The sequence below is a fragment of the Antechinus flavipes genome, chromosome 2 (genome assembly GCF_016432865.1).
Source record: "Antechinus flavipes isolate AdamAnt ecotype Samford, QLD, Australia chromosome 2, AdamAnt_v2, whole genome shotgun sequence".
Lineage (NCBI taxonomy): Eukaryota > Metazoa > Chordata > Mammalia > Dasyuromorphia > Dasyuridae > Antechinus > Antechinus flavipes.
In genome coordinates, this window is record NC_067399.1 from 320568170 (window position 1) to 320580469 (window position 12300).

General features: G+C 39.4%; 1 protein-coding gene across 3 annotated transcripts in view; it reads right to left on the minus strand.

The window, feature by feature from the left end:
* PAPLN (papilin, proteoglycan like sulfated glycoprotein) overlaps nucleotides 1-9403 on the minus strand; it is an 80423-nt gene extending 71020 nt beyond the window's left edge. For all 3 annotated transcript variants that reach the window (XM_051977646.1, XM_051977645.1, XM_051977644.1), the window contains exons 1-2: nucleotides 8296-9403; nucleotides 1878-1943 (exon numbers count right to left, since the gene is read on the minus strand). In XM_051977646.1, the coding sequence (XP_051833606.1) occupies nucleotides 1878-1940 (63 nt within the window). In that variant the 5' untranslated portion in view covers nucleotides 1941-1943; nucleotides 8296-9403. The remainder of the gene's footprint in view (nucleotides 1-1877; nucleotides 1944-8295) is intronic.
* Between the last annotated feature and the right edge of the window lie 2897 nt (nucleotides 9404-12300).

Genomic DNA, 12300 nt, shown 5'->3' on the forward strand with positions numbered 1-12300 from the left:
CATTGTATCCCTTTACATCCATCACCTCTCTGTCAAGAGGCTTGCTTCATTATTGGCCCTCTGGAGCTGTAATTGATCATTGATCAAATTTCTGAAATCTTTAAAAACTGTTGTCCTTTATAATGTTGCAGGTATGGAGTAAGTTATCATCGTAATTTTCTTATTTTCACTCTGCATCAATTCATATAAATCTTCCAAGAGTTTTCTGACATGATCTCTTAAAATATTTCTTATGATGTAATAGTGTTCCATCTATATACCATCATCCAAATGATATGCCCTTCCTCTAGTTTCTGATTCTTTGCTACAACAAAAATAGCCAATATAAATATTTTTGCAAACACATGTCCTATTCCCCTTTTTAAAATCTTTTTTTTGGGGTATAGGCCTCATAATAGTATTTCTGGGTCAAAAGATACTCAGAATTTAATGACTTTTTGTAACTAGTTCCAAACTGCTTTCCTGAATGGCTGGACCAATTTATACCTCAAGAACATATTAATATTATATATAGAAGTATTGCGCATGTTTAACATATATTAGACTATTGGACTTCTAGGGAAGGGGTAGGGAGAAGGGAAGGAAAAAATTTGGTGTACAAGGTTTTGCAAGAGTGAATGTTTAAAATTACTTATGCATATCTTTTGAAAATAAAAAGCTTTCATAAAAATAATAATTAAAAAAGAATATATTAATATATAACTTCTTGTAGTGTCTCTAAAATCTGTCATTTTCCTTTTTTGTCAAATTGATGGATGTGAAACTGATTTTTAAACTGGCATTTCTCTAAGTATAAGTGATTTTGGAACATTTCCCCTCCCCCCATAGATGGCCATTTATAGCTTGGATTTCTTCCTATTCATTGATTTTTTAAGAAGCAGTGTTTGACTGGGCCTAAACATAGAATAAGACAACATTATTTAGACATTTTAAAGGTGAGAGAGGGAAGAGAGAAACAGCAGGAGTCATAGGACTATAAATCTAAAATTCAAAAGGACTTCAGAGGCCATCTAGTAAAACCACTTTATTTATAGATAAGGAAACTGAGGTCTGGGGAGTTTTAATGACTTGCCCAAGTTCATACAGGTAATAAAATCAGAAGCAGTGTTCGAACTGGTTTTCCTGACTCCATAGTCAGTGTCCTTTTCACTGTACCATGCTGCTTTCTCCCACTTGGAGTCAGGAAAGCTATGAGTTCAATCTGGCCTCAGAAACTTACCAACTGTGCAATCAGAAAATCACTTAGCTTCTCTCTGCTTCCTTAAGTATAAAATAGGGATAACAATAGCATGTATCAAACATGATTGATGTCAGACTCAAATGAGATAATATTTATAAAAAGCACTCACCACCATGCTTGCCATACAGTAGGTACTACATAAATGCTTATTCCCTCCTCCAGTTTCTCCTTCCTTTCACAGGTAAGAGAGTAGCTATGGTTACTGCCCAGTGGCTCATAATACTGCATCCTTGGGACATAGTTTTCAAGCTGGAAGGGACATCAATCCAACTCTTTTATTTTATAGATGGTAATACTGAGATTCACAGAGATTAAATGATTCATTCATTCAGGGTCACAAAATTATTAAGTGTTTGAAGCAGGCTTAAGATACAGGACTTCCTATTTCCGGGACTGATGGTTCCCATCCATCCTTCCCCTATTATACAGAGGTCTTCAAAGTACAGCCCACGGGCCAGATGCAGCAGCTGAGGACGTTTATCCCCTTCACCCAGAGCTATGAAGTTTCTTTATTTAAAGGCCCACAAAACAAAGTTTTTGTTTTTGCTATAATCGGGCCCTCCAACAGTCTGAGGGACAGTGAACTGGCCCCCTATTTAAAAAGTTTGAGGACCCTTGTGAAGGTATTTTCACTTACTGAGGATGAAGGTGATGGCCACAGAAGCAGCAGCAGCAACAGCAAAAGGGGATGCTTCTTCATCTCCTACACAAGAAAAAAGTATACTGTCAGACCAGTGCTTTCAGTGAGCTCTGGGTACAAAGTAAAGAGGGGAAGGGCAAAGAGAGAATTCATCCTATAAGGATAAAAAAATTCATGCCCAAAGGGCCATCAAACTGTGTACCCTTTGTCCCAGCAGTGTTTCTATTGGGTTTATAACCCAAAGAATCCTGGAAAGGGAAAGGGACCCACATGTGCAAAAATGTTTGTGGCAGCCCTTTGTGTAGTGGCAAGAAACTGGAAACTGAGTGGATGTCCATCAACTGGGGAATGGCTGAATAAATTGGGGTATATGAATGCTATGGAATATTATTGTTCTGTAAGAAATGACCAGCAGGATGATTTCAGAGAGGCCTGGAGAGACTTATATGAACTGATGCTAAGTGAAATGAGCAGAACCAGGAGATCATTATACATGGCAATAACAAGACTATAAGATGATCAATTCTGACGGACATGGCCATCTTCAGTGATGAGAAGATTCAAACCAGTTCCAATTGTTCAGTGAGGAAGAAAGCCATATACACCCAGAAAGAGGACCATGGGAACTCAGTGTGGACCACAACATAGCATTTTCATGTTTTCTGTTGATGTCTGCCTGTATTTTGTTTTCCTTCTAGGGTTTTTTTTTTCTTTCTAGATCCAATTTTTCTTGTGCAACAAGACAACTGCATAAATATTCATACATATATTGTATTTAACATATATTTTAACATGTTTAACATGTATTGGACTACCTGCCATCTAGGGGAGGGAGTGCAAGGGTCGATGATGAAAAATTACCCATGCATATATTTTGTAAATAAAAAGCTTTATTAAAAAAAAAAAGATAAAGCTTATGGTGACATGATGAAAAGGAATAGTGGATATTCATGGAGCCACATAGCCAATCTCACTGGCAGGTTAATAATGAAAAATTTACCAAAGCAGAGACAGAGGAATTGGATTTTATCCCAAAGGCAATGAAGAGACATTGAAGCTTCTTGAAATGGCAAAATCCAGTTCCTTTGTTTTCATGAGGAGAACACAACCTGTTGCTGTGTTAAGTGCTTTACAAATATTACCTAATTTGATTCTCACAATGGCCCAATGAGATAGGTATTATTATAATTCCCATTTTACAGATGAGCAAATCAAGGCAAACAGAGACTTAGTAATTTGCTTCCAGGGTTACACAACCAGTGAATTCCTAAGTCAAAATTTGAAAGTCCCATTTTTATGAGGCACCAAGGAGGTAATAGACCCAATGCCAATTTGGTTGTCTTTGAAGTTCCAGTCCCTCAAAAATTGCCTGGTTTATGGTCACTGATTCATAAATGCTTGTTCACCAATTGATTCTTGCCGCCTACAGTTCTTTCCTGCCCTCCCACCTATACCGTGTTTCCCCGATAATAAGACACTGTCTTATTTTTTTTTCGGAGAGAAAAACACCAGAGGGCTTATTTTCAGGGGAGGGCTTATTTTAATGAACATTGACAGCAATTTTAATAAACAGGTAAATGTGAACAAAAAAAAGTACCTTTATTCAATAACGATCATGTCCTAATAATAATAATAATGATCGGTGCATACAGAGGGTACTGTAATGTAGCGTGTAGTGCAAGGGATCACCTTCACTGCAGTAGTAATCTCAATAGGGCTTATTTTCGGGGGAGGGCTTATTTTAGAGAAATCTTACACAGTAAGGGGAGGGCTTATTTTCAGGATAGGTCTTATTATCGGGGAAACAAGGTATGTTGGTCCCAAGAATGTCCCAAGTACCAGTGCAGTTCTTATAGAGTAGTGATATTCTAACTCCAAGTTCTTTTCCCTGCTAAATCAGAACCTCCCATTCTCAGAACAATAGCAGAAGAACAGCGCTTGGGTTTTCCTCCACTAGCAAATACTGCATTTTTTTCAATGTTTTAGATCCCAGACTTCTAGGACCCAAATTGTTATTTACTGTTGTTCAATTGTGTCTAACTCTTCATGACCTCATTTGGGGGTTTTCTTGGCAAGGATACTAGAGTGTTTTGCCATTTCGTTCTCCAGTTTGCTTTACAGATGAGGAAACTGAGGCAAACAGGGTTAAGTGACTTGCCCAGGTCACATGGCTAGTAAGTGTCTGAGTCCAGTTTTGAACTCAGGAAGAGGAGTGTTCCTGATTCCAGACCTAGTACTCTGTGTACTATGGCACCACCTAGATGTCCCACACAGTTCTCTTATATATGAGAGCACTCTCAACTGCTTCTCTAAGAGACAGACTTAAGCATGAAGTAGACTGTCAATTAATCCCAAAGCTGGAGCAGAGTTTTCAATAATCAAAGAGTAAAATAACCCCCATTCGAAATACAGATTGATTCCCCTCCTATATTTGTATAGTTTGTATTTATTTACCTGTATATATCTTGTATATTCCCCCCCCCCCATATAACGTGAACTCCTTCATGTTAGAGACGGACTTTTTAACCCCAGAATCTAAGAGAGTGCCTGCCACGTAGCAAATCTTTAAGAAATGCTGTTGATTGACTATGTCAAACATCTGACAAACTACATGGGAATGAACAGAATGATCAAGAATGCCTATTACCCAGACCTCAGACTTCAAAGCAGGCTGATACTACCTTTCATGCTCGTTCATGAAATGCCTTTTTGTGCTTTAGGGGGTGCTCAATCCCCAAACCACTAACATTCTATAGCCACTATCTTTTATTTTAATTAAAATTTTTTATTTTTAAAACATATGGATGGATAACTTCTCAATATTGACCCTTGCATAGTCTTGTGTTCCAATTTTTCCCTTCCTTCCCTCTACCTCCTCCCTAATATATGTTATACATGTTAAAATATATGTTAAATCCAATATGTGGAAACATAGTTATACAATTATCTTGCTGCATAAAAAAGTCAGATCAAAAAGGAAAGAAAATGAGTAAGAAAACAAAATGCAAGCAAACAAGAGAAAGAGTGAAAATGCTATGTTGTGATCCACATTCAGTTCCCATAGTCCTCTCTCTGGGTGCAGATGGCTCACTTCATCACAAGATCATTGGAACTGATAGCCACTATTTCTAAAGGCAACTTGTGAGGTTTGAAGCAGAGGATCTAGGGAATTTGCTTCTTGGAAAACAAGCCCTCAATGCTCTGTCCTCAGGATCCTCTCACTTGTCACCCAATACCTTCATACTGCTCACTTTGGCATCCCCTCAACAAAAGTGGAACCTATATAGCACCTGAAGCTCTCTCTCAGTCCTTAATCCATGTCATTATTTATGTTTTTGTTTAATTGGGAATGATGGAAGAGGGAAGTATAATGGAGCATATCTAGCTGTGTACCTATAGAGATATAATAAAGTAAGATTGGTTAAACCTCCTACATATACCCCATTCTCTCAGAGCTCTATTTTTCTGCTGGGTGACAATCAAATAATAAATGAATTATTTACTTAATAAATAGACCTGCCTGTCTGCCTTAAGTTTCTCACCACTCTAATCCAATTCAAGCCTCCAAAGTGATTTTCCTAAAAAGCAGATCTGATCATATCATCTTCCTACTCAATAAATTCCATTGACTTCCTATGACCTCTAGGATCAAATACAAAATTCTGTCTGACATTTAAAGCTCTTCATAAGCCAGCCCCCACATGCTTTTCTTATACCTTATTCCTGACACTGGCCTCATTACTGGGCTATGAGCAAGATGCTCCATGGCTTAGTTTTGGGCATTTTTCCTGCCCATCTCTCCCTTTCACCTAGGATCAAATACAAAATTCTATTTAACATTTAAAACCCTTCATAACTCAACCTGGAATGCTCTCCCTCCTCATCTCTGCCTACTGGCTTTCTTGTTTTCCTGCAAATCCCAACTAAAATCTACAGCCGTGATGTCAAACTCAAATAGAAATAGAGTGCTGGGCCATAGCCAGTCATCTTGACCTATGTCTTGCCACTGAACTCAGATAACCCTGGAAGAGAAGATGAGGCTGATAATTTTACACAACTCTGCTTCACTTAAGTCCAAACTACTCACAAGTCATCAGCAACATAATTTTGTTGGTCCTCTTTGAGAACAAAGGATGAATATTAATAAGAATAGGGTCCACCAAAACATGGGATCTTGGGGGTCTCTGAAAGCCTTTCAGAAGGTATACAAATTCAAAAACAGTTTTTACTTCTAATAGGGTAAATAGCTATAAATATAACCCACATAAACAAAAACTCTTTGGACAGATCCTTAATAATATTTTAATAGTAAAAAATACTGAGAATAAAAGTTTGAGAACCACTGCACTGACTTGTACATATAGAGCTCTGAGAGCTACATATGTTGACTTTAAATATCAGATATGCTTATATATTTCTTTTTTTAATAAATACATCAACACTCTAAAATCAGATAATAACTATACATTAATCTGGTTCAACTGCACTTGGGAGTGTTCAAATGCCAAGCTTTTGACACATCTAAAGGAAGCTTTTCCTATCACCTCTTAATTCTAGTGTCTTCCCTCCTTTAACAATTTCCTATCTATCCTATAAATAGCTTGTTTGTACACAATTTGTTAATTTTTTATTTCTTCCATTAGACTTTGAGTTCTTTGAGGGCAGTGATAACTATTTTTTAACCTCTTTTTTAATATAATTTTTTCTAATCCCCAGTACATAGCACTTAATAAAAGTTTATGGAGTGACTCTCCACATGGCTCTCCCCCCCATCTACTCCTTTTGACTTTCAAGTCCCAGTTAAAAATCCCACCTTCTACAGGAAGTCTTTCCTATCCTTCTTAATTCTAGTGCCTTCCCTCTATTGATTATTTCCAATTTATCCTGTATGTAACTTGTTTTTACATAGTTCTTTTTGTAAGCTGTCTTTTCCATTTAGTCTAGAAGTTCCTGGAAAGCAGGGATTAGATACATATAATTTGCATCCCTAAGGTTTAGCACAGTGTCTGGTACATAGTAGGTGCTTAATAAATGTCAGAAACTTAAGCCGGTTTAAGTGGTTAAGCTGAACCTGAAGTCAAAAAGACATGAGTTCAAATTCAGCCCAGACACTTACTAGCTATGTGACCTTGACAAATCTGGTTGCCTCAATTTCCTCACTTGTAAAATGGGGATAGTTGTAATGGCACTTACTTCCCAGGTTTGTTGTGAGGATTAAATAAGATATCTGTAAAGCATCTGACCCAAATATAAATCTTAGGTGTTTTTATTATATTGTTATTGGAATAATAATTTCAGACAATGATAGATAAGAAGAGCAAATCACACTTATGTGATATGGTTTAAATTAAGTAAGTACCAATTCTAATGACTCCTTAGGCTGGTCCTGTCCATGGGGGAATGTAGCAGAGCCAACGAGGGGACGTGATGGAGTACAGACTCCAGACTGGGCCAGATCCCCAAAGAAGACTATGTTTCTAACGTTTTTATTCCTTGTTCCAAAAGTACTTGAATAGGCAACAAAAAGAGCTTTTTCCAAAGAAGACAGGTATGGATGGAACTGAGAACTCAGTGTACCTGAGAATCCCGGATCCCTCCTCCCTACTCCTCCCACTACAGTTATTGAAACACTTCTACAATTGCAATAAGGAACTGAGTGGGACAAATCAGGTTATAAAGCAAAACTACTCCTCCCACCCTACACACACACACACACACACACACACACACACACACACACACACACTTCCTCCAAGTCTAATCCAGCTGGATCTGGAGCTGCGGACTCCTCCCTCCCATCACCTCACCCACAGCTCTGGAATGTTTGGTTCCCCACTGAGATTTAACCCCAGGCTCATTAACCATGGGGGCAGGTAATAGGTGCAAAAGCTCACTCCAGGGGGAAAAGTCCTATCCTGACAGGAGCTTGGTGGAGTTTGGACCCAGAAAAAAGCCTCTTCCCTATCCTCTGTCACCAGGACCTTGTAACGCTACCATGAAAGATTGTATGTGACTGCTAATTTTAGAGTCGCAGTATCAGGGTCAGATATTATTAATAGTTTGACTTGTGATGTCATGGGTGCAGTAAATCTCCCAGTGCAGAAACCCGTACTCCTCCGAGGGACACCCACAATTCTGTAACTTCTGGAGAGCAGTCTGGGGACACTGTAAAGTTAAGGGACGTGTACAGGGTCATCCAAAAATTAAACCACCAGGGATTGCACTTGAATTCGGGTCTTCCCGACCTCTCTTCTCAACTCTAAGCTGCTGCTTCTAAAGAGGAGGCAAGAAAAGCTACTTCCCACAAAAAGCAGCAAGCAAAGTTAGTTGAGTTATAAGAGTGAAATTAAAGGAAAGTGCTATTAAGTCAAGGTAAAGCGAAGTGAGGAGAGCTCTTAGTCAAGTTCAACCTTACCTCCCCGGCGTGCGTTCTCGCGTGCCCGCCAATCTGCCAGACTTAATGAATGCGAGTGTGCGGCGTGTGACGGCGTCTGTAGGTGGGACTGTGTGTGAGGAGTGGGATGTACGGTTTCTTCTGCGTGTCGGCCTGTGTAGGTGTGGCTGCGTGGGCGAGTCCAGGTGGGTGCAGGGCGCCCAGGTGAGAGCCGCTCGGCGCCTCCTGCGAAGCTCGCTTCTTCTCCCAGCTCCCCAGCCGCCGCGTCTCCCCGCCGTCCCCAGTCCCTTGGACACACAGGAGTGTCTCGGTTTTCTTGAATCCTTTTTGGGCTCTTTCGCTGCGTTTCTCCAAAGCGTTTGCAGTTAAATCGGCCCCCCGGTGAAGCCCTTCCAGGCTCCAGTCCTGTGGGCGCGTGGAACTTCTCTCCTAGCCCAGCTGCAAGATATCCTGGGGCGGAGCCCTCGATCTAGGAGTTTGATTGCCACCCAGAGCTCCTTTCTTGCAGAAGGGGGAGAGAGGATCCCCCTGAGGACCTCGCCCTGATCTTTGTTTTTCTTCCTTTTTAGTCCATCCCCCCGGAACAAAAACCCCTTGTGTTCAAACGTGCGTTTTTCTTTCGCAGGTATTTATTGCTTTCTTTATTTCGGGACGCTAACAGACTGCGCATCCTCCAATTAGAAGAAGGGAGGAAGCTGCTCCCAACTTGTAACTCAACCCTCCTTGCGCCTTCTTCTCCTACCCGGCGGTAGGGAGCCCGGAGAAAGCTGGGGAAGGAAGGGGGTTCATAATAAGACCGTAAGATCATAGATTTGGAGGAAAAGCGACTTTAAAAGAAGTCCAGTCTGACACTTTGTTTTAGAGAAGAGAAAACTGATCAATGTATTAGAAATCATTCATTAAGCACTTATATGCCAGGCAGGGCAGCCAGGTGATACAGTAGATAGAGCACCGGGTTTGGAGGCAGGAAGGTCTAAATTCAAATGCGGCCTCAGACATTTATTGGTTGTGTGACCACCTTGGGCTTGTCCCTTAACCCATTTGCCATAGCTCCTCATCTGTAAAATGGGTACATTGGAGAAGAAAAAAGCAAACCATTCCAGTATCTTTACCAAAAAAAAAAAAAAAAAACCCAAAAAATCTCTTATTCAGTGTCAATGGAGTCAGACACGACTCAACAATAACAACATACACCAGGCACTGGCATTCTGGGCACACCAGAATACACAAGGCTCAGGGACCTCTATTCCCAGTCCAAGTGGAAAATCTCCTTTACCCACCAAGAGAATTGGAGAGAAGAGGAGGGGTTAACTTTCCACTGTATCTTCTAGGTTTCGTAGCCTCCTGTTCCTCCCAATATTGAGTCCTACTGTTAACCAGAAAAATAATAAAATAGGTCACACATCATACAGTCTACTTCACTCATTTTATAGAGGAAGTCTGGTTTGTTCTAGATCTCATGGCTGGTTCATTCATTCCTAGAAACAAGCCTTCCTGGTTTCCCAGTCCTGGGTTCATTAGCCATATCTCTTTATGACTGGCAGATTTGGACTCCAGAAACACTCTTCTTCATAGCTATTAGTGTCCTGGGGGAAGTGGTTAGGATTTCCACTGTGTGGCCAGTGGTAGATGTTCTTCTTCAAGATTTGGATACCTGGGCTCTCCTCCTGACCCTGATCCTTTCCTTCAACTAGTTATGGTTCTTCCTTTTCTGAGGGCTGGGAAACTGGACTTTATAGCATAGAATTAAATGAAAAAAAAAAAAAAAAAACAAGTCTTCTGTGGATTGGTTTAGGACTTAGGAACAAAAGATTGTAGATCTAGAACTGGAAGGATTTTATAGATATGGTAACCAGGCCTGGAGAGAGGAAGTGATTGGCTCAAAGTTACACTAGAAGGCCATCAGAAGGTAAATTTGAACCCAGGGCCTCTGGCTATGGACTCAGCTACTGCTGAAAAAGCTCCAGTTTTTTTCTAATGTATCATGAAATCATTTTCCATCTCCATTCCTCCATTTGATGGGTTTGGGGGTGGAGGAAAAAGTCTGGATCTGGGAGGTGGAAGTGTACTGTGCACAATCACCCTGTATACTCACATATAGTTCTCCTTAAAACTTTTGCTTTCATCAACACATCCCCCTAATGCATGCTCTTGCAGGCACTTCTTAATTCCCTTTTTAAAAAATCATCTCATTTTCTCTCATTTCTTTCTTATGAAAAAATAACAATTGCCCTGTGTCAATCAAAAGGAATTTTAGGAACTAAACTCCTCTCAAGCCCCTGGCTTTGTCTGAATTCTCTAGTCAAAGCTTTCAAAACTTGGAGAAAGAGGAAAGCCAAAATATCCCAGTCCCTCTAAGAACATTTTCTCCTTTCATGGAGTTCTACCACTTTCCCAAGCTAGGACTAATTCCAATCATCCCGACCCGCTGGCCTTAAGTGACTCCCTCTCCTTCATGGGATGGAAAGAGAACAGAGCCACAATGCAATGGGTGATGTGTCCTACTTCTTAAATTCCATCTTCTTTCGCACTTAGTTTTCCTTCTCTTATTCGCCTGGTTTCTAATTTGCACTTTCAAGAAAGAAAAAAAAAGTCCCTGCTGCAGAAAGACTCTAAAAGCAGAAGTAAATCCTGACTTGGTCAGGATTTTCCTTCTTTACTGGGCCAGAGAACACTTGGCAAGCCAATATGGTCTTCTTGACTAGGACAAAGGTTGTCCCTCTGTACTTCCTTAAGCAATGCTTTGAAATTTCCTTTCATCTCAGATCTCCAGTCCAGAGAATAGTAGTCTGAGAATCTGACTGGATCTCAGTTGGAAGGTAAGAAAGGGTTACAGTGAGAATCCACAAGCCAATCCAATCCCTCAAAAGATCATAGGGGTTAGAAGATGAGTTCAGCTGAGGACTCACATTTCTCAACATTTCTTTCATAATTAATTTTTATAAATTCAAATCAATCCCTTGAAGGTACAGTGCTAAAGGAAAAAATGAATTTAGTAATCCTCATCAGTTTTGAACCTCTAAGTAACAGAGAACTAGCCCTGGAGCAAAGGATTTCAAACATTAAGGGTTCTTAATCTAGGATCTATGAACTTGGTTTCTTTTTAAAAAATAGTTTGATAATTATATCTCAGTATATTTGGTTTCCTTTATAATTCTATATATCTTATTTTATGTATTTAAAAACTTTTTTAAATGTGAAGTTTGATATTTAGTTCTTTTTTTCAAGTAACAATCATTTTTTAAAATAATCAATACATTACACTGCCATTCCCCCCTTAAGCAATTAAAAAAATCTATCTAGACATATATACATATGTCTATATATGTGTGGTGTGTGTATAGACATATAGACATATATGTGTGTTTCAAAACAAATTTTCATATTAGCCATGTCCAAAAATGCATATCTTTTTTTGAGTCTTAAGTTCATCAGTCTTATCTCAGGAAGTGTCATATTTCATCTTCATTCTTTTGGCTCATGATTATCACTAATCAGAGTTCTAAAGTCTTTTATAGTTTTTTTTCCCCTATAATATTATTGTACGAATTGTTCTGGGCTGCTAAGTGGCACAGTGGCTAGAGTGCTGGGCTTGGAATCAGAAAGACTCATCATGAGTTCAAATCTGCCCTCAGATAACTTATGAGCTTTGTGACTCTGGGTAAGTCACTCAACCCCATTTGCTTCAGTTTCCTTGTTTATAAAATTTGCTGGAAAAAAGTGGCAAATCAATTCTTTATCTTTGCCAAGAAAACTCCAAATGGGGTCACAAACTAAATGGAAAGTTCTGTTCACTTTATTCCAGATAAATTCATAAAGGTCTTCATCATTTCTTATAACACAATAATATTCCATTGCATTCATATGCTACAATTTGTTTAGCCATTCCACAACAAAACATTCCTTGAGTTTCCAATTAAAAACATCATTCTGAGAAGGGATCTATAGACTTCACCAAACAGCTGAAAGAGTCCTTGACACACAAAAAAGATGAAGACTCTTTGAGTTGAGGCACAAATACAGCAG